The sequence below is a fragment of the Mauremys reevesii genome, linkage group 6 (genome assembly GCF_016161935.1).
Source record: "Mauremys reevesii isolate NIE-2019 linkage group 6, ASM1616193v1, whole genome shotgun sequence".
NCBI classification, from domain to species: Eukaryota; Metazoa; Chordata; order Testudines; family Geoemydidae; genus Mauremys; species Mauremys reevesii.
Genome location: NC_052628.1, coordinates 80,382,217 through 80,407,539, shown reverse-complemented (window position 1 = coordinate 80,407,539; position 25,323 = coordinate 80,382,217). Strand labels below are relative to the sequence as shown.

The 25,323-nt window shown below is 43.2% G+C and overlaps 1 protein-coding gene across 3 annotated transcripts in view; it reads right to left on the bottom strand.

Moving 5' to 3' along the window:
- Nucleotides 1–1,407: 1,407 nt before the first annotated feature.
- Nucleotides 1,408–25,323, bottom strand: part of SHC3 (SHC adaptor protein 3) — a 116,120-nt gene continuing 92,204 nt past the window's right edge. For all 3 annotated transcript variants that reach the window (XM_039542779.1, XM_039542777.1, XM_039542780.1), the window contains 7 exons: nucleotides 22,280–22,331; nucleotides 18,945–19,071; nucleotides 17,123–17,276; nucleotides 11,583–11,679; nucleotides 9,814–10,002; nucleotides 8,596–8,891; nucleotides 1,408–1,683 (listed from right to left, as the gene is read on the bottom strand). In XM_039542779.1, the coding sequence (XP_039398713.1) occupies nucleotides 1,555–1,683; nucleotides 8,596–8,891; nucleotides 9,814–10,002; nucleotides 11,583–11,679; nucleotides 17,123–17,276; nucleotides 18,945–19,071; nucleotides 22,280–22,331 (1,044 nt within the window). In that variant the 3' untranslated portion in view covers nucleotides 1,408–1,554. The remainder of the gene's footprint in view (nucleotides 1,684–8,595; nucleotides 8,892–9,813; nucleotides 10,003–11,582; nucleotides 11,680–17,122; nucleotides 17,277–18,944; nucleotides 19,072–22,279; nucleotides 22,332–25,323) is intronic.

Genomic DNA, 25,323 nt, shown 5'->3' with positions numbered 1-25,323 from the left:
ATGACAGGTCCTATTGACTTCAATTGAACTAATATACTTGAGGGTAGACATGAGTGTAAGTACCTTCCTTAATCAGGGCCTTTATTAATCAAATCCTGAAACTTGGTTTGAATTTCTGACTTAGAAATACTGAAGTTTAAATTTTGCTCTCAGTTACAGTGGTGCAACCTTCTCTGAAGTCTATGGGAGTTGCATCAGTTAAACAGAGAGCTGAATTTGGCCAGCAATTAGATATGTATAACTGAAAGACAAAGTCCATTCCAAAAGAAAGGCAAATTAATGAATTTTGTGTGTGTATGTGGGACAGAATGCACTTTTCAATGTACACTTCCCAATACCAAATGTTAATGAAATATCTGCCCAAAAAGCAACTCTAATGTATATCTATTTTTTCCACACTAATTAGAAACAACCAATAAATGTATAAAAACAATCACTTCCTAAAGGTTAACTTGAAGCTGTACTTTAGGGAGAGGCACATAAAAATTAAGTTAATCAAAGTTAGCTCATTTAAATGGACTAATATTCTAGGTATTCATTTTTGTCATTGTTCTATGAGAAAAAAAGGTTTCTATGAGAAAAAAAACCCACCTTTTTTGTGTGTGTCTTTGACCAACCACAAGCATTTTGTACCAAATATATTTAAAAAACAAGCAGTTTGAACCCTCTTAGTCAATGTATGACATCTCATTGGTGACTGGCAGTCAAAAACAATTAATTCTTTAGCACAAGAAGTGAACTATTTGTAAATAATCTTAGTATTGAATTCAATAAATCAAAGCTGCAGAATATTAGTTCAATTATATTATTGTTAGAAAAATCAAATGCATACACCTTGTACACAGAGAGATCACACCAAGTCATTGTCAAAGCAAGTTACAAATATCTTGAGTAGCATCATATAAGAATTCAAACTGGACATCAGAAAGAGAAAATGCTTTTGAACTCAGTGACACTGAATAATGCTTTTAAAAACTTTTTCAAGCTAAATTTCCATGTTAGAATACGAGCTGCTGAATTTAATCCCCTCGGCTGGTATTTAACCAATGTAATCCGCCTGTGTTCTCACCATAATTGTGCTTATTAGATAAAACTACAAATAAGACGTCTAATATTGTATTCTCAAGGAAATGAGACTGTTGAATTCTATTTTTATCTGAACAATCACAATGGGCATCTTTTTCAGTTAAAAACACATGGCACAGAACATTAGTTCCATACCTTCAACAGACTGACTTGAAAAATATAAATATATTACTGTATTTATATATAATGTGTGTATGTACACTGTCAATATTCACATTAAAGAATCAGAATAATTTTATTGAAATTACATTTTCAGAAATCTGTCTGTGTTTTTAATCATACTTCATGTCTGCATAGAGCAGTAAGAAATGTCAAGTGGTACTATACGAGATGGGGCTTTTTAAAGCTCAAGAAAACATATTGGTGATAGATAGATAGATGTGTGTATTTTTTAATGTACATGTTTCCAGGTTTGCAGTGTCCACTGCAGTGGTTATAGCTTACAAATGCTGAACATGTCACCATGGGTCACTGTTTCCTCTCAACTGGCTGCTGGAGGCAGAGTTCACTTCCAGCGGAAACTATTGGCAAATTGTTCTCAAGATGATGGTTGATGAGATGGCTTATGCTGTCAAATACATGATCCTTTGTACGAACCTTAAAAGAAGAGCATGGAAAAGTAAAGGTTAAATACGGACCAATCTTTCCTTTACCATTAAACGAAAGTTAACTGAAAATAAGACAAAATATTTTCCTTTTATATCTGTATACACGTGCGCTCATGTACACACATACACACAAACACTTTTAAGGGTCTGAGTCACCTCCCATTAGAGTCAATGGAGGTTTTGTCATCTCCAAATTAGTTGTTTCACCTCCTACCCCCTCACTTCTCTCCAAACTTCTGTTTTGCCTGCTCTCTTACTGGCCACCTTTTCTCACACTGAATAGGCCGGGTTGAAGATTTTCCATCACAACTTTTTTCAACAGAACACTGACCTTCTGATAAAATTAAACATTTTGGAGATAGTATTTGCTCTCTACAAACACTTTCAATTTTTTGTTGGAAAACTGAAAACCAAAACATTTCAAACAAAATCCAAACCTGCTGGGGATAGGCAATTTTTGGCCCAATTTTTTTCATTTTTTGTTGCCAAAATCTGAAAAATATTTGGCTTTTGGTTTTTCATCAAAAAATAAGAAATGTCTGCTGAAAATGTAGGCAATACTAATGAAATAGTTTGTCAACAAAAAACCCATTTTTCTGACCAGTTGCATCCTGAGTAGACCCTAAGTTGTCTATTACCACATGAGGAGCCTCACTTATTTAAATGAGGTTAATCCCAGAGAAAGGTGTCCCTCAAGGTCAGTAAAGGTAGCAGACCCTAGCCCTATCCTTCATACACTTGCATGTTTCATACTGCACTTTCTACTTAGATGTCAGTGGCCTCCCTCTCTTCTGTCTCAAAACCTGCTCAAGGAAATATTCCAGCTGCAAAGACCATTATCTATATTTGGCTCTATATATGTTTCTGGTCTGCATAGTACCCAGTTGTGTCTTTGGACTGTAAGCTCTTCAGAGAAAGGAACCTGTTATTTGCCTAGCACAGTGGTTCTCAAATTTGTTCCGCCGCTTGTGGAGGGAAAGCCCCTGGCAGGCCGGGACGGGTTGTTTACCTGCCGCGTCCACAGGTTCAGCTGATCGTGGCTTCCAGTGGCCAATGGGAGCTGCTGGAAGTGGCACAGGCTGAGGGACATATTGGCCGCCGCTTCCAGCAGCTCCCATTGGCCTGGAGCAGTGAACCGCGGCCACTGGGAGCCGCAATCGGCCGAACCTGTGGATGCGGCAGGTAAACAACCCGGCCCTGTCCGCCAGGGGCTTTCCCTGCACAAGCGGTGGAACAAGTATGAGAACCACTGGTCTAGCACATTTTACCAATATTCTGTACAACTGCCATGCGTCTTCAATAATTAAATAAAAAAAATCTAAAAAATCTAAAAGGTTGCAAAGTCAAGCACTCAAAGGTTAGACAATGCCAGATTTAAGGTTGCTCTTGTGCGTATGCATTACAATAGTCTTTAATTACATGATGACATACTATTTTTCCCCCGAGGACTCCTGCATCATTTGTGTGAACTGAGATTTTTCAAAGACTTATAACTTAGCCAATTTGGGGCAGATTTTCACAGGAACATCAAAAGGCACATCCCTGACACATAGGCAAGCTCTTGCCAAATTTCAAGTCCCTGCTTCAAAGTGAGGAGCCCCAGATGGTTGTAAGAATTTTTTTTAAATGGGGAAAACTATGTATTTTGTCTAATCTCGTGCTCAGAAACAGCTGAACAAATTGTGCTGAAACTTTCCTTTAAAAAAAAAATCATCCTGCGGTAGATCCCCTTTTTATTTATTTTTTCTTTTCGCTTCCCTATTTGGGGGTCAACAAATCCAGATGCAGACACCCAGCATATTTAGTTGAAGTTTTGCAAAGTTGTAAAAGGCTCTTATAATGGGAAGTGCCAGGCAACCTTAACAATAGCAATGCTACCAGCTCTGCCTATGACAATCAGGGCCGCCCGGGGGGGGAAGGGCAGGCAAGTGGGGCAATTTGCCCCGGGCCCTGCAGGGGCCCCGTGAGCCACTCCGGGTTTTCGGTGGTACTTCGGCGGCGGGCCCTTCACTCACTCCGGGTCTTTGACGGTGGGTCCTTCAGTGCAGCGCAAGACTTGGAGCGAGTGAAAGACCCGCTGCTGAAGTGCTGCCAAAGCCTCGGAGCGCCGCTGGGTGAGTACAAGCACCACAAGCGGTGGGGGGGAAAAAAAATTTGTGATCGGCGGCACGTAGGCCACTCTACCACTGCCGCTTCATTCTTCGGTGGCAATTCAGTGGCGGGTCTTTCCCTCCGAGAGGGACTCGCCACTGAATTGCCGCCGAAGACCCGGCCCTGCCCCAGGCCCCCTGAATCCTCTGGGCGGCCCTGATAACAATAACACTGCTGAAGAAAATCTGCAGATTTTTACGATTTATAGAGTCCAGCTAGCATTCCAAGTACAATATGATCTAGGAGGAAAACCTCAGTTCCCGCTAGTTGCTTTGAAACATCAGCTTTATGTAACCTATCAGGCCCATATTTTCAGAACTAAGGGCTTGTCTTCACTGCAAGCTTGAGTTATCTGCATTCAAGTCAACTCCTCTTGAGTTAGCCTAACTCAAATGAAACCAGTCACATTGTGAAACAACACTCTCCAGCATCAGCAGCACTCAAGCTTCCATCCATATCCCCTGATGGCCAGCTAGCTCAAATTTAAAACACCACTTAACTTGAGCTAGAGATTTGTGTGTGTACGTGGGAGTCAGATTAGAGGTAACACTCAAATTAGATCTTAAGGCCACACCACAATGAAGACAAACCCTAAAAATAGGCCCCTGAATAATTTGCACACAAATGACCTGTTGGGTGCTGTTTGTATGTACAGTTATCTCAAATAATTCTGAAAATGTGGACCTCAGTATGTCTAAGAAATGCACACTGTGGAAAAATGCCTCTTCAGGCTTGCAAGATGTTTGCATTTTGTTAGCTATGCTCATGACGAGCCACAAATCAGGCTGCCAAAGGGCTGAGCTAGTGGCTCACAAATCATAAAGCCAGCACAGTGAAGTCTAAATACAGAAATAGGCAAGCTGCTCCTATGGGAGCAAATTTCTCAAGTGGAGTGTAACTTGCAGTTAATACCTCCTTGAGGTGACTCTTCACTGAGCAAGGTCCTTGAAATTGCTGATGGCTCCTGAAGTGACATGCAAGACAAAAAACCCACTTGGAGGAGAATTGCAGCTGTGCAAGATGCGCATGACCCCTATGCCCTGACTTGGCCAATGTGACCCCAAAGGTGGGAGGTGATGGCTGGCAAGAGGGCATGGCCAGTTCTCTCACAGGTTTAGCTGATTTGTTTGTCTGGAACTCAGCTGCAGTTTAAAGCTGCCTCACGAGTGTTGGACATGCAAACACCTCACCCAGTGAATCCCCACTGAAGTGCAGGAGCCCCATTGAAACACAGGGGTGAATCAAGCCCAATAATATTTATTTGTGTGAGGCTAAATTATTTAATGTGTGGGGGGCATTTTGAGAAAGCGATACAGCCATGGTGCTTGTTGGAAGGCAAGGGGTGTGGGTAGGTGGTGATAACGGTGATAAATGCACAGAGCCAAACACTATCCACTCAGCACAGTGCCCTCCATCCTTAAAGTATCAGTGTTTTTCTATGTGGAGATCCACAATCTGATAAATAAGTATGTGAAGTATGAAATGTGTAAAATGATGCTTTGCAATGAGGGAAGTGGTGGTGGAGGATGTTTCCATTTGTATTGAAAACTCTGGGGCTAGATTGCAACTTGGACTGCAAGCCTATAAACAGAACACAGAGGGGGTGCACCAGGGCCCACCGCCTCCTGAGTGCCCCCTTCTGGCTTCAGGGAACTTGTGTGTGTGTGTGTGTGTGTGTGCCCTGCCTCAGTTTCCCTTGAGTCAAGGCCCCTCATTCAATAACTCCACTAGAGGGTTTTTTGTGGCCAATAATTCCCCTTCTTGGCATCTGGGTTTATTAACATAAACAATTCAAACTGACCTCAATCCCAAAATACAGTCTATTATTATAATACCTCTGCAAGGCCAGAATACTTCTTCAGTCCCAGCCTGCTTTTTATCAAGTAGCCACTCCAGCCCCTTCTAGCTAGAGTCTGTCTCTGCTCTTCCCAGAAGGAACCTTCCTGTCTTCCTGTCTGCAGTCCTTTCTTCCCCAGAAGAGGGCCCAGCACTCTCTCATTTCGCTCAACTTTCTTCATCCCTCTGCCTCTAGCTTCTAGGCTTGAGCCCTCCCACATAGCCAAGGCTCTGCTGCAGGCACCTCCTACTACCTGCCACGCTCTTACCACCTGCAACTCTGCAGCTGCCTCTCACTCTCTGTCAAGCAGCAACTCCCAGGGCCTCCCGCCTGGAGAGTCAAGTTTGGAAAGGCCCATCTCTAGCTCAGGAAATCGCCTCCTGAGCCAGCAAGCAGCCACTGGCTTTCCTCCTTTTAAACCTCATGCTCAACGTAAGTGTAATGGAGTGGGGCTACCTGAACAGAGCTGGCTGACCCAGGAGGTATGTTGGGAAGGTAATGGCAGGATCCTTGGCTCTTCCATCACTTCTTGCTGCCTGGCACTGAGCAAAGGGGTGGGATTGGGGGCGAGTGCTGTAATTTGCTAAATACTGGTATAGGCCACCAGCAAATTACTACTTTCCCAGCCCCTGAGCAAGGAGCAAGCAGCGTAGCCATTGTGACTCAGAGGTGCATTACAAATGGACTCAAGTGGAGAGAGGTGATGCAAGGAGATCCTCATGCAGGGAGGGTATCAGGTTCTTGCTGTCTTAAGGGGAAGGAGTGGAGGGATGTGAGGCCAATATCTTGGTTGGGCACAGAGGAGAATATGTGGTGCACCCCTATGTAGCAATGGCCCCATGCTCCCTGCCTACCAGAACTCCAGCCAGGACACTGCATCTCTGAAACAGCCATATTGCAGGCTTGTGCATTAAAGGTATGATAGGACCCTACTATTTAATCCTCATGGCACCCCACTCAAGAGGTAGCTATTTGTATGTGTATTGCAGATAAACCAAAAGGCCCTTCTGCAGGGTCACAAAACACTGGTAAACTTTCAGTCCGAGTCGAAGAGGTTCCTATCTCAGAGATTCAGCACCCGGCTGGCTTGCCGAGGCTGACACAAGCACATGTAACCTCAGGAGTAATCCGGTTATAATGGAAAACATCTTAATAATATTCTTTGACTGCCCTCCTGTGGCAAATACAATGACAGCATATAAAGCAGCCTTCTTTAGTCAAAGCTTTTGTGAATCAAACCCTGCTGCCCTTTTGCAAGTTTCTCTGTTGAAGTAAGCAGGAGTAAGGCCCAACAGGATTAGTCCTTCTGTATGTATACCATATACACTAGTTTGTCAGGAACCTGTTGCTCTGGTTCTTATTATTTAAACTAACATTTTACACAGGAATAGAAAGTCTTATATTAAGTGCCAGAGTGTTTAGCCACTAGGAAAACGGAACTGAAATATGTTGCTTTCCACCCTCTCACACCAGGTGGAGCCCCTTCACAAACTTTCACAGATGCATAGATTCCAAAGCCAGAAAGGACCATTGTGATCATCTAGTCTGACCTCCTCTGTAACACAGGCCATAAAACTTCCCCAAAATAATTCCTAGAGCAGATTTTTTAGAAAATCTTCCAGTCTTGATTTAAAAATTGTTAGTAATTGAGAATCCACCATGACCTTTAGTAAATTGTTCCATTGGTTAGTAATTCTCACTGTTAAAAATGTGCACCTTATTTCCCAGTGAATTTGTCTAGCTTCAACTTCCAGCCACTGGATCATGTTAGATCTTTCTCTGCCAGACTGAAGAGCTCATTATTAAATATTTGTTGCCCATGAAGAGAGTTATAGCCTGCAACCACGTCACCCCTTCTTTTTGATAAGCAAAATAGATTTTGCTCCTTAAGTCTATCACTGAAAGGCACGTTTTCTAATCCTTTAATCATTCTTGCATCTGTTCGCTGAACCCTCTCTAATTTACCAACATCCTTCTTGAATTGTGGACAGCAGAACTGGACACAGTATTCCAGCAGTGGTTGCATAGTGCCAAATATAACCTTTCTACTCCTCTTCGAGATTCCCTGGTTTATGCATCCAAGGATAGCATTAGATCTTTTGCCCCTAGCATTATGTTAGGAGTTCATGTTCAGCTGATTATCCACCACAACCCTGAAAAAATTTTCAGAGTCACTGCTTCCCAAGATATAGTCCCCTATTCTGTAAGTATGGCCTATGTTCTTTGTTCCTATATATATATATATGAAGAGGAATCAATGACCTGTCCTCTTCATTATTTTCCACTCCCCCTATTTTTGTGTCATCTGCTTACTTTTTCAGAGATGGGCAGCTACAAAAATACCAAGGACCAGTTTTCATGCCCAGCTCTGGCTAGTTTATATTGCTCTGCTGCTAGAAAGCCAATTTAACCAGCTAAGGGAATCCTCAGGTAGCAGAGAGACAGAGTATGCCATTTCTCTCCCAGGCTTGAGTGAGAGCCTATTCCCAGAGAAGGAAGTCACGCCCCTATGCTCTGGAGATCACTCTTATCAGAACAACTCACTGGAGCCTCAGGCAGCTGGGTGGAAATAAGAGCAGTGCACAGGCTGTTCTAACTAATGCGAGGGACCAGACTGCTCCCCAGACAGCCATGGGATCTGGGGGCCACAAAAGTAACTTAATACCTTTGACTGCCCCGTATTGCACTGAGGACTAGACTAGAGGAAGTGGCCTCAGAGCTACCTCGCCATGTAGAAATGCTGCAGCAGCTCTTCAGCTAAGCATCGTGAGTTGAGATTTAAGGTTAGGTGACGGGAACCTTACAAATTCCTGTAATAACAAATAATTGTTATCAATAGGGTTCATTTTCTGGCTTACAGAAAATATATAGAGTCGGACACTTTTTTACTCTCATCCAGGAGTCAACACTTACAGTTCCTTCCGGATCCACTAAAAGAAGATGTTTGGCTTGTCTATTGTGCATACCAGTCAGCACATAGGAGCCTGGATTTGTGGTGCTTTTCCTGACCAGGAAGTCTCCACATTTCTTTAACAGCTGTTCTGCTTCTTTCCTACTCATCTCTCCTTGATACCAAGGCTCTGTATTCAGCTCGTTCATTATAGTGCAGTTAGCTGCTCTGGGTAATGGAGGACTGGTGCACTCGACCGAGGGAGCCTTATTCAGCGCAGGCCCAGTGGCCTGGTTCTTGAGAGCGTCTTCAAAAGGTTCTGGTTACAGGCACAGAAACAAGTGCAAGATCACTCACAGGTAAACTGCATTACAAAAAAATACAATTCCAGTCATTTTAACCCTGGTTTATTTTCTTGTAATAGCAACTTCCATTTATCCTTAAGAAGAAGAAACACAGTATGGTGTATTACTAGTCCCACTAGTTTATATAATATATTAAGAACACAGAGAATATTGTTTGTAAACAAATATATTAAAAATCAGAGACAATTTTGACTAATTGCTAATGGTCACATATTTGTATGTTCTGGACAGGATCAGAGCTCTCTTATTGTCTGGCTAGTTAGAATCATAGAATATCAGGGTTGGAAGGGACCTCAGGAGATCATCTAGTCCAACCCTCTGCTCAGAGCAGGACCAATCCCCAGACAGATTTTTAGTCCAGATCCCTAAATGGTCCTTTCAGGAATTGAATTTACAACCCTAGGTTTAGCAGACCAATGCTCAAACCACTGAGCTATCCCTCCTCCACAAAGTTAGGAGGACTTCATTTTAAATAAAATGCTTAATCTGCATAGTCATATTTATTACACAGATATCTGCTCTCTTTTCAAAACAGAGTATTAATTTAACAAAGATCCCTGATGTTTAATTACATACTATGATAAACTCATGAGTCTACATCCTAAATTAGGAAAAGAAGTCTAGGTTAGATCAGTGTGAGCTAACACATGTTACCTAATCCCAACCTTCTTCCTAGTGTAGATGCAGTGTGGACCTTTGACCTTGATTTAGCTTCAAAACTATAAGCACCAATAATTTCAAACCCAGAAAGATATGAATCACCTTCATTAATTCAAACCATTTCAGGAATGAATAAATGGCAATTCTATTGGTCCAAAATAAAATACTAATTATGTAGGGTCTGTCATTAGAGGTGAGAGTTAAAAGGGAACTCACTCATATCAAACAGATCTTTTCTTGGACTGCTGTCTTTGGTACACTCTTTTGTTCCACTGAATGCAGCATCTGCCTGAAGTGCAAGTAGAGCTTCCATGTTTATATGTTGGGTGTTCACATAAGCTGGCACCTCTCCTGTTGGGGTTACTTGAGGCTTCCCTTCTGGCACGCTGTAAATGTCCAAGGACCCTGGAAAATTCAAAATACTTCTTTTTTCCCCCTCTCTTTAACATAGCATTTGGAAGAATAAAGCAGTATTGTTTAGAATAAACATAGGAGATGTCACTAACCAAAGTGCAGACTCAACAGTCTCTGGAAAGAGAGATGAAAAGACAAACAACATGCCTGTCTATTAGAGCTTGGCACAGGGGAAAAATTGTTCTCGAATAGTCATTCAAATTCAAAACTGATTTTGATTTGACTGCATTCATGGCCCTTTTGTCTTCACTTTCTGCCTATTGTTTACTAGCACAAATACTGGATGTATTTTATTGGAATATTCAAAACTGGGGCAGCATTGGTTAGTTACCTATGTCATGCGATCAGAGAACTGAAGTAAGCTAATCTGGCTTAGGTAACCAACCAACACAGCATCAGCTTTGAAATTTAAATATCAAATATCTGAAGCATCACTGCAAAGTAGCCAAATGAAGGGGAAATTTCATGAAGACATGCAAAAATTTCTGAATAATGAATATATTTCAGAATATTATGATTTGCTCATGACGTTCACAAAAAGCAAAACAGGAAAATTTTAGAAATCAATTATTTGTTGCAAATAATTTGCTCAGCTCAGCTCAGCTCATAGATGTACATGTGTGCATGGACAGACACTGTGATGGCTTGTACCCCTGTATTCACCTTTTGACTATTACTGTAATAATCTTTGTACAAAGTATGCCTTGTAAGGTATTCTTTAAAAACTCATAAATTAGGGGTCAATAATTGTCCTGAACAACATTGTGTATACAATGCTACTGTATGGTGTTATTATCACATGTTCCAAACCACAACCCTGCCCAAACAGAAAATGGCAAACAGGTCTGTCTCAAATAAAAGAATGTGTGCTCTGCTTAATTTGCATTTAAGCAGAAAACAAAGGGAGTTCCAAGGGGTTGGAAAACCAGCAGTTTTTAAATGTTATTAAACAAACAGCTCTGGGAACTGAAATCCAAAATATATTCTGCAACACACACACATGTGTGTGTTCATGTATGTGTTTCAGAATATATATTGGATTTCAGTTCCCAGAGCTGTTTATCCAATACCTTTCAGAAACACTGATGCTAAAATTCACTTTAAGGAAGAAAAGAAACTATCAATTAACTATAGTGTCTTGCTGCAAGATTTCCATGTATCAGACTTTCACCATATGGCCCCAATCCACCCAATCGAATCCAACTCTATGATTGGGGCCTATATAATGTCTACACTAAAAAAACAAAACACGGCAGTGAGTTTCAGAGCCTGGTTCAACTGACGGGCTCACGGGGCTTGCACTGCAAGATCAAAGATAGAAGCATAGATGGTTCCTGCTCAGGATGGAGTCCAGGCTCTGAAATCCTCCCCACTTGCCAGGTTTCAGAGCCCAGGCAGGAACGTCTACACTGTCATTTTTAGCCCCTTAGTGTAAGCCCCATGATCCTGAGTCAGTTGACCCAGGCTGAGACTCTCAACAAAAAAACAAAACAAAAACAAAAAAAGCAACCCCGCAGCAGCAGTGCAGACATATCCTTTGAGAAGCATAATTACTTTAAAATTTAACTCACCTTGTTTAACAGGAGCATGCTGCCAGTCTTCACTGAATTTGTCTCCGAAGTGTCGACTCTGGTAGTATGTTTGTTCTCTTCCTGCTGCTGCTGCAGACTAGAGTGGACATACAAACAACAATTCTTCAATGACTCCTTCCTTTAAAACACTGTGATGCACTGTTCATCTTTGAGGCTTTGTTCGGTTCTGTTCTACTTACACCTAGTCTTCTTTTCATTCCTTATGCATGACACCGTGATTGAGCATTCTGTCTTGAATGTGTTGGTGTAGGGGAATGACAGTGTGAGTGACCTTCATGAGAACCTCACTCTTTCCTGTTTTTATTCTATACAATATGCAGCCTTCTTTATTTGGCAAACCCTGACAACCTACTGAGGATGCTCTGCAGAAAACAGATGCTAGAATACAAGAATGAGCAAGCGTTCAAAAGGATTAACAGAAAGATTCACTCACTGGTACCTACTGACTGTATGGTGGGAGGGGGTTCTCATCAGACAAGATATCTCTGGGAATTAAATAGAGATGTGCTGCCAACACTATCTTTGGCTCAGATGCTGAGTGCTGTTCCACTCAGACCAGCAGAGCCCCACTGATTTCAGTAGAGTCTATATGGACAGCCTTTTATAGCTTCTCAGTGCCACTGAAGTCAATGGGACTCCATATAGGTGCAGGACTTGTCTTCATGGACCAGCTTGAAGGAGCACAGATTTTAAGCCCAATCCTTGTGTTTTTGCCTGAATGAGAACAGTAGGATTGGCCCTGTAACGAAGTGCACAAACATCCAGCACACAAACAACTGGATGGCATCCAAACTACCCTTTCCTGGGGTTTCCTTTACTGTTAACCTAAGAGAACACCACCAGCTTGAAATATTAGTCAATTTAAAACCTAGGTAAAAGTAGTTTTAGGTGCTACCCCTGTGGCTTGATATATGTGGAGATATACTTATCTCACAGAACTGGAAGGGACCCTGAAAGGTCATCAAGTCAAGCCCCCTGCCTTCACTAGCAGGACAAAGTACTGATTTTGCCCCAGACCCCTAAGTGGCCCCCTCAAGGACTGAACTCACAACCCCGGCCAACTCACAAACCACTGAGCTATCCCTCCCCCCTCTGCCAATTGGTTTGGATAGAATCAAAGTATCCTGTTTCAAAAAATGTTTCTCTCCCCTGCTGTGGAGGGGAAAAGTCATACATACAGCAGGGGATAGTGATTGTACAGGAGAAATAGTAAAGCTGATATACGAAAAATCAGTTGCACAAAGCAAGCAAATGGAATAATGTGTAAAAAATTCTCCTCCCTAAGCATGTTCAGTCATAGCATTCTTAGGTGTTCCATGTAATAATGTGTGTGTGGGGGGGGGGAAGACAGGGAGAAATATGATTTATAAGGCAATGGTACCTCTTTAAATAAACCTTCTATCAGGACATGCACTTGAGCTCGGCTATTTCTGGATTTGCTGCTGCTGCCTGTGCCTCATACAGAGGCTCAACCCTTTTTATGTCATGGGTTGGAGCTAACAGGACCCACCTGATCCAGTTGCCTAGGCCAGCCAAGAGAATAGCTCTCCATCCCTATGCAGGCTTCTAGGCCCAGATCTACAAAGGGACTTAGGAACTGTGCATTGAGCATCACAACACCTAACTGTTAGGTGCCTAGAAAAATCACAGGAACAACACTGCAACCCACAAAGCTGAGTTAGGCACCTCGGCTCTTATTCAATGAATGGGGAGAAATAGGCAGCTTAGAAGACAACCCACAAAGCCACCTAATCTAGCCAATAGGAGATGCTGATAAAATGGATGGGTATTAAGCCCCGTCCCCTCACAGAGATAGGTGCCTAAACCCAGGTTGCACGGAGGCATCTAGCTCTGCTAGTGATCCACAGCCCAGGGGAAGACAGGCACTACTCCACCTAACTAACATGAAGGGCCCAATCCACTAGGTGTGCTCAGAGGCCACCTAACTCCACACAAAACAATGGGAGAGGCGACGTGGAGGAGAAGAACCTCTCTTATAACCATTAGCCCAGTGGTTAGGGTACTCACATGGGATGTGGGAGACCCCTGGTTCAAGTCACCTCTGCCTGATGAAGAGAAGGGATTTGAACAGGGATTTGCCACTTCTTAGGTAAGTGCTCTGAGCAAGAGGATATCCTGGTGAGGAGCTCTTAGTGAAGTTATTCCACTGAAATTATATAATTGAATAATTAAATGTTAATTGGGACAGAGAAAGAGGAAAAATCATTCTACAGTCCAGTCTTTAGGGCTTTCAGAAAGCTCCATAGAGCTGGTCCAAAAGGGAACAGTGCACACTATCTTTCCTTCTGTGTGTTAACAGAGATTGGGGACCTTATAATTCCTCCCTAGTTACTTAGCTATGTCCTTACTGAGGACAATGAATGTTGGCCAGTGACCACTCCCACCTACCATTCTGTGATCTGGAAGGCTATGATTTTGCCTGTCTACTGAGCAGGTGTAATCATAGAATCATAGAATCTCAGGGTTGGAAGGAACCTCAGGAGGTCATCCAGTCCAACCTCCTGCTCAAAGCAGGACCAAACCCAACTAAATCATCCCAGCCAGGGCTTTGACAAGCCTGACCTTAAAAACCTCTAAGGAAGGAGATTCCACCACCTCCCTAGGTAACCCATTCCAGTGCTTCACCACCCTACTAGTGAAAAAGTTTTTCCTAATGTCCAACCTAAACCTCCCCCACTGCAACTTGAGACCATTACTCCTTGTTCTGTCATCTTCTACCACTGAGAACAGTCTAGCTCCTTCCTCTTTGGAACCCCCTTTCAGGTAGTTGAAAGCAGCTATCAAATCCCCCCTCATTCTTCTCTTCTGCAGGCTAAACAATCTCAATTCCCTCAGCCTCTCCTCATAAGTCATGTGCTCCAGCCCCCTAATCATTTTTGTTGCCCTCCGCTGGACTCTCTCCAATTTATCCACATCCTTCTTGTAGTGTGGGGCCCAAAACTGGACACAATACTCCAGATGAGGCCTCACCAATGTCGAATAGAGGGGAATGATCACATCCCTCGATCTGCTGGCAACGCCCCTACTTATACAGCCCAAAATGCCATTAGCCTTCTTGGCAACAAGGGCACACTGCTGACCCATATTCAGCTTTTCGTCCACCGTAACCCCTAGGTCCTTTTCTGTAGAACTGCTGCCCAGCCATTCGGTCCCTAGTCTGTAGCAGTGCATGGGATTCTTCCGTCCTAAGTGCAGGACTCTGCACTTGTCCTTGTTGAACCTCATCAGGTTTCTTTTGGCTCAGTCCTCTAATTTGTCTAGGTCCCTCTGTATCCTATCCCTACCCTCCAGCGTATCAACCACTCCTCCCAGTTTAGTGTCATCTGCAAACTTGCTAAGGGTGCAGTCCACACCATCCTCCAGATCGTTAATGAAGATATTGAACAAAACCGGCCCCAGCACCAACCCTTGGGGCACTCCACTTGATACCGGCTGCCAACTAGACATGGAACCATTGATCACTACCTGTTGAGCCCGACCATCTAGCCAGTTTTCTATCCACCTTACTGTCCATTCATCCAGCCCATACTTCTTTAACTTGCTGGCAAGAATACTGTGGGAGACTGTATCAAAGGCTCTGCTAAAGTCCAGAAATAGCACATCCACTGCTTTCCCCTCATCCACAGAGCCGGTTATCTCATCATAGAAGGCAATTAGGTTAGTCAGGCATGACTTGCCCTTGGTGAATCCATGCTGACTGTTCCTGATCACTTTCCCCTCCTTTAAGTGGTTCAGAATTGATTCCTTGAGGACCTGTTCCATGATTTTTCCAGGGACTGAGGTGAGACTGACTGGCCTGTAGTTCCCTGGATCTTCCTTCTTCCCTTTTTTAAAGATGGGCACTACATTAGCTTTTTTCCAGTCATCTGGGACCTCCCCCAATCGCCATGATTTTTCAAAGATAATGGCCAATGGCTCTGCAATCTCACCGGCCAACTCCTTTAGCACCCTTGGATGCAGTGCATCTGGCCCCATGGACTTGTGCTCGTCCAGCTTTTCTAAATAGTCCTGAACTACTTCTTTCTCCACAGAGAGCTGGTCACCTCCTCCCCATACCATGCTGCAGAGTGCAGCTGTCTGGGAGCTGACCTTGTCTGTGAAGACAGAGGCAAAAAAAGCATTGAGTACACTAGCTTTCTCCACATCCTCTGTCACTAGGTTCCCTCCCTCATTCAGCAAGGGGCCCACACTTTCCTTGACTTTCTTCTTGTTGCTAACATACCTGAAGAAACCCTTCTTGTTACTCCTAACATCTCCGGCTAGCTGCAACTCCAAGTGTGATTTGGCCTTCCTAATTTCACTCCTGCATGCCTGAGCAATACTTTTATACTCCTCCCTGGTTATTTGTCCAATCTTCCACTTCTTGTAAGCTGTTTTTTTGTGTTTAAGACGAGCAAGGATTTCACTGTTAAGCCAAGCTGGTCGCCTGCCATATTTACTTTTCTTCCTACACATCGGGATGGTTTGTTCCTGCAACCTCAATAAGGATGCTTTAAAATACAGCCAGCTTTCCTCGACTCCTTTCCCCATCATGTTATTCTCCCAGGGGACCTTGCCCATCAGTTCCCTGAGGGATTCGAAGTCTGCTTTTCTGAAGTCCAGGGTCTCTGTTCTACTGCTCTCCTTTCTTCCTTGTGTCAGGATCCTGAACTCGACCATCTCATGGTCACTGCCTCCCAGGTTCCCATCCACTATTGCTTCCTCTACTATTTCTTCCCTGTTTGTGAGCAGCAGGTCAAGAAGAGCTTTTCCCCTAGTTGGTTCCTCCAGCACTTGCACCAGGAAATTGTCCCCTACACTTTCCAGAAACTTCCTGGATTGTCTGTGCACTGCTGTATTGCTCTCCCAGCAGATATCGGGGTGATTAAAGTCACCCATGAGAACCAGGGCCTGTGATCTAGCAACTTCTGTTAGTTGCTGGAAGAAAGCCTCGTCCACCTCATCCCCCTGGTCTGGTGGTCTGTAGCAGACTCCCACCACGACATTACCCTTGTTGTTCATACTTCTAAATTTAATCCAGAGACTCTCAGGTTTTTCTGCAGTTTCATACTGGAGCTCTGAGCAGTCATACTGCTCTCTTACATACAACGCAACTTCCCCACCTTTTCTGCCCTGCCTGTCCTTCCTGAACAGTTTATATCCATCCATGACAGTACTCCAATCATGTGAGTCATCCCACCAAGTCTCTGTTATTCTAATTACATCATAATTCCTTGACTGTAATGGGTAAGAGGTTATCTTCAGCCTCTTCTCCCTCAGCATACCCGTTGCAGGACGAGCCAGAATTTAATAATAAACAATACAGAGCCATGTTTCATTTCTTATTCAAGTCCATGAATGAATACGAAGCAGCAATAAATAAGGTGCCACAGTATAATTCAGCCATATATGAAAAGTTACAAGATATTTAACATTGTCAGTGCATTGATCTGGAAATAAAATGTTGCTTTCAAATTTTTGATTGAATCAGAGAGCTAAGCAGGTAACGTTTCACTGACCTGAGCAGTATCTGCTGGATTTGGGATCCTAGTTTTGAATCTAGCATCAATAAAGCCACCAGTAGGAGGCATTTTATTAGGAATGCTGTTGTAATAGGGATGTTCTGCTGGCTCTCCATTTTCCTCCATCCAAGGTTCATCAAAACTCTGCATCCTGTAGAAAGGGATTATGTTACTCATCTTGCAGCACTCGAAGTGCTATAATACTAGCTACATGGGCCATATACTACCCAGCCCTTTGACAATTAAGCGACATTTACAAAGTAAAATAGGATGAACCAAGCAGCACTCCAACTCTGTAATGAGGCTGATCCAAAGCTCACTGAAGTTGATGGTAGCCTTCCATTGACTTCAGAGAGCTTTGGATCAGGTCCTATATACCCCTATTAATGACAACCATTAAAAACTTCTTTACAATACCTTTCCTAGTTACATTTACCATGTTATTTGTAGTATTATTTGTGTGATTGATTGGCTGATAGAAAAAAAAAAGGATTCCTTCATAATGTCTTGGGGCCTGATTCTGATCTAAATAACTCTGGTGTGAATCAGGAATGACTTTGGTGAATTCTATAGGCCCGATTCTCTGTTTCACTGCACATCAAGCTGTCATTTACACCAGTGCAAAGGGAAGGTAAAATTCTTCCAAATCAGAATGGTAGCATTCTATACTCACTATGCGTAGGGTTGCCAAAACTCAGTATTGTCCTGGAGTCTCCAGGAATTAAAGATTAATCTTTAATTAAAGATTATGTCATGTGATGAAACCCTCAGGAATACATCCGACCAAAATGTTGCTCGCACCAATAGAGCTGATATGGTGCTAGCTTTGGTGGGAAAGTTTCGAAAAATGTTACTGTAGACAGAGACTGAGGTGGGGGAAAGGGATGTGAAAATCAATGTGAAGGCTGAACCATATGCTAATTTGGTAGGGGGTAAATCCAGTTCCCCTTTTAGAACAATCTCACATAGGGTTTCCTCCTACTCGGCCCTTCCATGTGCACTTTTTTTCATGGGGGAGCAGTCTGACCTCTATGTATGTGTTTTTAGAAAGCCTGTTTCTTTGACTTTAAGTAAGGGTTATGATGATTTTTATGACTTGCAGCAAAAAGAAAAATCTCTAAAACAAGCAAACCAAAATCTGTCATGAACATTCATGTCTTTACAAAGAAACCCTGCAGGATAGATTCCAACCTTCCTGGGAAGTTCCTCCACTTGCATTACTTCAAGGCTCCATCCACACTGGGTATAAAGCTGGATTTAAAAACAAATTTTAAACAGATTTAAGCTAACATGGCTTAAAGACCTTCAGTGTGGATATGGGCCAGGGCATAGCTATTTAAAAACCATGCTTAAAATAGTGCTTTTACCTGGGGCCAAATATAGAGATGACTCTTAGCTGGTGTAATTTACAACTTGTTCTGGTCACTCACTATGTAAATTATACCAATTTAGGCTCCCTTAGTCTCACTTAGTGGTGTGCAATATGTCTCCTATAGCACACATCACCTCTGAATTTATGCACCTGTCTTGATCGCTAACAAGTGTTTCACTAGCCAGTATGGGCAGGAAATTATAATTTTAAAACAGTTGATCCTAGAGGCCATGTTTAAACGTGATTTTAAAATGATTATGGCCCATCCACATTAGTCAGGCAAACCATGTTTCACTCATTTATCAGGAACCTGTTTTGAAGTGTGTTTAAAATCCAGTTCTTCTAAGACAGTTTCATCCACAGCACAGCCATAGATTCACCCCTCACTTTACCAGCTGGTGAAGGAAACTGAGGGACTAGAAAAGATTCTACTGCAATGTTACTCACCTATCATGGAGAGCAGGTATCTTAGAGGGACACCGTAAATATTGCTTAAATCGAAGTTCAAATGCTTGCCCTATGGTGCTGATAATATCCTGGGCCAGGTCATCACAGCATTCCAGTATATGGCACGCTAGAGGAAAGAAAGAAAGATGCCAACATTTACACACCATTATTTATACAGTCTTCACTGTGATGCAATAATTAATGGCACAAGGACCTCCAGGCCAAGGACAGTTGTTCTTTTCATGACATATAGATTTTATTAAAATCGGAATGAACAAAAATAGCAATTAGCTACAGCTAACTTAAGACATTGGCTTGATTCTCCTCTCACTTACACCATCTGAAATCAGGAGTGATTCCACTCCAATCCAATGGAATTATCATACAACGGTGTAAAACTGGTGTAAGTGAGACCAGAATCAGGGCCCATAATTTGAAAAACTCCTTCAAGAAGAGAAACCTTAATGAATGTCATTCATTATCACCTGACTGTAACTGCGTGCAGCAAGTTACAGGAGAATTCTGAGCTTTCTATTAAAATAAAGAGAGAAACACTAGAGAACATTTTCAGATCATTCCAAATTAAACTTACCTTTATTTCTCTTTAATCTGTTTTCCATAATTTTATTGCCATTTTAGTTGATTTCTAATCTACTTATCTTGATGAGTGCCTGTGTGACAAAGTTTTCAACTGGTTCTGAACTTCCCCAAAATGAGGTGTGAGGGAGATATTCATATACAGGATACCAACCAGATCTTTGGCCCTGCTATGGCTCCAGTGATGCAAAGGTGTCATGTGTTGGCATAACTGGCTATCTGGAAAATCCCTGGGTGGCATACAGCCAATACATCAGCTCAACAGTGACCCCCTCTCTGCACTCTTCCAGGCTGATACTCTGGAACTGTGTGGAGGGAGGCTGGCTACACCATTTCTACACCTGCTAGGGGCTGACAAACCCACTCCCTTTCCACTAACTGAGCAATAAGAATATGCGCCTGCAATATAGCTGGAGTATGTCTACACAAGCTGCAATTATACTTCCTGATTGCAATGTAGGCAAGCCTGCGTGTCCAGTGCCTAGCACAAGCTGATTGGGACTTCTAGGGACTAATGTAATACGAATTAGGAATGATGCTGACATTTGTGTGTGCTTGTACAATTTTGTTAGTAACAGTCACACAGCACTTGAAGAGCATCTACACAGTGATCCCACACAGGCTGGCATACAGGAAGGATTTGTGCTTAGACCAGGGTAGGACATCATGAGATCTGCAATTATGCAGATCCAGTGGCTGCTATTCCTGCCCATAGAGTTGTGTGATGTCTTGATGCAGGGCAAATGTTCCTGGCCCTGGGTTGCAGATGGATTTTTTCCCCCAGCATACTTCACCTGCATAAAGACTGAGACTGACACCACTGGCTTATGAAGTGAATTTGCCTTAGATGAATAAACTGTATGACCAGCTGTGTTAGACATTCAGCACCAAGGGATTCCCTAGGCAATGTGCAGATGTCTCCAAACGTGTGGACTGAAAGAAGTGAAGTTGAACAAAGGACTATAATATGCATGCATGCAATAGTGGAAGTGGGTATTTAAAGAGAATATGTTGCCTGCTGCTAAACCTGTTGGGAGCTGAAAAGAAACTTAAGTCATATTAAAAATAACATAATGAATAAACTGTCTCCTTAGATACAAGGATAGTTTCTGGGCAGGTGAGAAGTAGAGGCAGGATCCACAAAGGGACTTAGGTGTTGCAACCCTCAGCATCGCAGTGCTTAACTTTTAGGTACTGAAAATCACAGGAATAACACTGCAATCCACAAAGCCAAGTTAGGCCCTTGGTCTCCCTATACAATGAAAGGGGAGAGATAGGAGCCTAAGAATGGGAACCACAAAAGCCAGTATGCTAGGTAGGAAGCCACCTATGCTAGCCAATGGGAGATGCTGACAACAGGGATGTGTTCTAAGCCCTGCCCCTCTCTCTGAGATAGGTGCCTATCTCCACTAGTGATCCACAAATAGGAACCAGCCACCCGGAGTCAGGTGGCTTAGGTGTTTACTTGTGGTAATGAGCTAGGTGCCTGCCTTGCTCCATAAAAAATGGCTGGAAAAGGGGGCAGTGGTGCTCACCTTACTTACAATATGTAGCCCACTGGTTGAGCACTCACCTGGACATGGGCAATCCAGGTTCAAGTCCCCACTCTGCCATAAAGAGAGAAAGGATTTGAACAGAGGTCTCCCACCTTTCAGGTAGGTGCTCTAGCCACTCAGCTATGGGATATTCTGATGGTGGTGGACTCCCTCAATCTCACCTGTTGAAGCTGTGGACAAATAATGAGAGAGTCATTGGAGCAGGGGGATTGGGCCCTGGGTCTCCCCTCCTCCCAGGTGGGTGCCCTAACCACTGGGCTCTCTCTTTCTCTCTGGCCCAGTGACTATTCAAGTATTTATCCACAGTGGAACAGTTATTGGCCTCATTTTAGGCTTTGCATGTGACTTAGGCAGCTGAATGCCTGTCTTCCCCTGATTCGTGAATCACTCTGGGGCTTACACAGTATAGGCACCTGGGCACCTAAAGGGAGGCAGCAGTGCATATACCCCAGGGTCGAATACTTGGGCAGCTAGGAAACTTTTACAGAAGGAAGTTAGGTGACTAGTGAGCTTAAGCACCCACAGGGTTAGGTGCTGAAGAGGATGCTGGATATGAAAACTCCTGCTATATTGACCCCTGACACAAGGGGGCACTCTTGAGATGAGAACGCACCATTACAGATGTATAATAAAAGGAGTAGTGAGGAGGTAATTTTACACCTGTACATGGTGTTGGTGAGGCCAATACTGGAATTCTGTGTCAAGTTCTAATGTCCACATTTTAAAAAGATTATTGAAAAATTGCAGAGTGCAGAAAAGAGACACAAAATGATTTGAGAGCTGGAGAAAATGCCTGACAGTGAGAGACTTATAGAGTTTAGTCTGTTTAGTTTATCAAAAAGAAGATTGAGAGGTGACTTAATTACAATGCTTAAGTACCTTCATGGGGAGAGTCAAAGAGGGTTACGATCTCCTTCCTCACAACATTCAGCAAAGAGGCTAGGAAGGTCCAGTCCAGGCATGAGGAGTATCCAGATGATTTGAAATATATTAATCACGGCAAAAAATCTGCTGGACTAACATATGTGGCTGCTGATTATTGCTGTGCTGATTGTTCCAGTGATCATCCCTAATGTCAACTTTTTATTGTGTTGCATTTACTTTTTCTGGAAAAATCCAATAAATTGAAAATATGAATTTATATTTTTAAATGGAAGGCATCAAATATAGAAAACACCTTACCTCTGCGATTAACAGGGTCCTTAGCGACATATGCAACATAGTCTGTTGTATCCTGTAAAAAATAGATATATACATAATGAATATTTGAATTTGCTTTTGCACTGTAACAAAAGAGCAGAGCATATCACATAAGTATTTCCCACGAAGTGATAGCCTGGTGGTGAGGGTGGGACAGATAGCTAACCCACCATTTTACACACAGCAATATGACTGAGTGCATCCTCTGTATGGAATCACTCCGAAGGCCATGTTCACAATACAGTTAACACTGTGCCATCAATATCCACGGTTAAGCATGCTAGTCTGTAGCAGGCTTCCAGCATGGTTTCCCTGACCAGTGTGGACAGTTTTTGCAGTCCTTTCTTATATGTGAGTTTACCCATGATATAAAACCATGCTACAGACTAACTCTCAGGTAAACCTAACACAAGGATGCAAATAAAATAGGAATAAGGAAAAATAATTTTTTATTTTACGTCTTCCAGGCTACTTTTTTATGTTTTGTGACTACCTTTAACTGATAAATAAGGCTAGGGAATGCTGGCCAGATAAGCAAATTCCTTTTTAAAAAGCTCTTCCATCTTGCCCTTAAGCACAGCTAATGCTGGCATCTGTTCAATTTTAATGTGGACAGGGCCTAACTATGCCCTGTTGAGCACCATATTAATATCCTGTTTGAACACCTACAGCTCAGACACCTGGCAAGCATGTGCAAAAGCAACTCTTGTTTTATTCCAAAAACATTTCCAGGATTGGTTCTGATCCCGCTCACTCTGGTTTCACTCCACTGACTTCCAAAGCATTACCCTTAATTTACACCAGTGCAAGCACCTCTTCCAAAGCCTTGAAATCAGTTAAAAGACTCACATTGACATCAGAGGGCTTTGGATTAGGTCTCAATTGAGAGAAGACTCAGGGTCTTGTCCATGACACTCAATATCTAAAAGATTGTCTGAAGCCATGAGTGGCGGGTAGCATAGGCAGGGGAAGGCTGTGCCTCCCCAAACAGCCTGGTATGGCCCTGCCCATGCTCCACTCCGAAGCCCCCTCCTGCCTGCTTCCAGTTTCCTTCCTGCTCTTCTGTGGCCAAGAGGCTGGGGCCAATGTGCAAAAGGCCCGGGCTGGGGGCACTGGGATTGGAGGTGCTTCAGCTGTGCTGCTCGTATGCCCGGTGTGCTGGGGCTGCTCCAGCTATTCGCTCCAGCTATTCGCGTAGCTGAAGTTGTGTATCTTAGATCGACCCCCCCCCCCCCCCACTAGTGTAGACCAGGACTGAGACTGTGGAACAAAATCCCACAGAAGTAAAGGTATCAAAGACTTCAACACCTTCCGCTCCAAATACGACTCACACTTCTTCAGCCTCGCCTACCAAAACAAAACATTATATTGCATACACAGTTCTCCTGGGGAGAAGATGAGAGCAAGAACAAACCTCATGTGGCAGATGTTAGTCCCTGTGACAGATATGGCAATTTCCTACAATATCCTTGAAAACCTTAATGGGTTAAGTTTCTTTTGAGTCCACTGTATTAAATGCAAAGGTTATGTATTATCATGGTCCGGGATTGTATGTAACCTCTCTAGAGGTAGATATGATGTGAACCGTGGGAAGTGTTATGAACTTCAAAGAACTGTACTGAACAATGTGTAAGAATGGGCTTTTGGGGACAAACATTGTCAAGTGATTTACCTGAGGAATCTCTAAGGAGAGATGAATGCAAAATTCCCCATCTCCAGTTATACAAAAACCCAGCCTGTTGAAGTTCCACCCTGAGGAGAGGGCCATTATCTGCAGATTACCTGTTCTTGAAGTCTCAAGATCAAAGGCCCAAGCTGCATACAGGAAAGACTAACCTGTTTGTGGGGGTGGTAGTTCTGAGTTAAGGCTGTTATGAATTTGTAACCACAGAAAAGTTCCATTGTGGGGTTCGAAGCACTGACTCTTAACAGAGCCAGAAGGAATCATAGAATATCAGGGTTGGAAGGGACCTCAGGAGGTCATCTAGTCCAACCCCCTGCTCAAAGCAGGACCAAACCCAACCAAATCATCCCAGCCAGGGCTTTGTTAAGCCTGACCTTAAAAACCTGTAAGGAAGGAGATTCCACCACCTCCCTAGGTAACCCATTCCAGTGCTTCACCACCCTCCTAGTCAAAAAGTTTTTCCTAATATCCAACCTAAACCTCCCCCACTGCAACTTGAGACCATTACTCCTTGTTCTGTCATCTTCTACCACTGAGAACAGTCTAGATCCATCCTCTTTGGAACCCCCTTTCAGGTAGTTGAAAGCAGCTATCAAATCCCCCCTCATTCTTCTCTTCTGCAGACTAAACAATCCCAGTTCCCTCAGCCTCTCCTCATAAGTCATGTGCACCAGCCCCCTAATAATTTTTGTTGCCCTCCACTGGACTCTTTCCAATTTTTCCACATCTTTCTTATAGTGTGGGGCCCAAAACTGGACACAGTACTCCAGATGAGGCCTCACCAATGTCAAATAGAGGGGAATGATCACATCCCTCGATCTGCTGGCAATGCCCCTACTTATACAGCCCAAAATGCCGTTAGCCTTCTTGGCAACAAGGGCACACTGTTGACTCATATTCAGCTTTTCGTCCACCGTAACCCCTAGGTCCTTTTCTGCAGAACTGCTTCCTAGCCATTCGGTCCCTAGTCTGTAACAGTGAATGGGATTCTTCCATCCTAAGTGCAGGACTCTGCACTTGTCCTTGTTGAACCTCATCAGGTTTCTTTTGGCTCAGTCCTCTAATTTGTCTAGGTCCCTCTGTATCCTGTCCCTACCCTCCAGCATATCTACCACTGCTCCAAGTTTAGTGTCATCTGCAAACTTGCTGAGAGTGCAGTCCATGCCATCCTCCAGATCATTAATGAAGATATTGAACAAAACCAGCCCCAGGACCGACCCTTGGGGCACTCCACTTGAAACCAGCTGCCAACTAGACATGGAGCCATTGATCACTACCCGTTGAGCCCGACGATCTAGCCAGCTTTCTATCCACCTTATAGTCCATTCATCCAGCCCATACT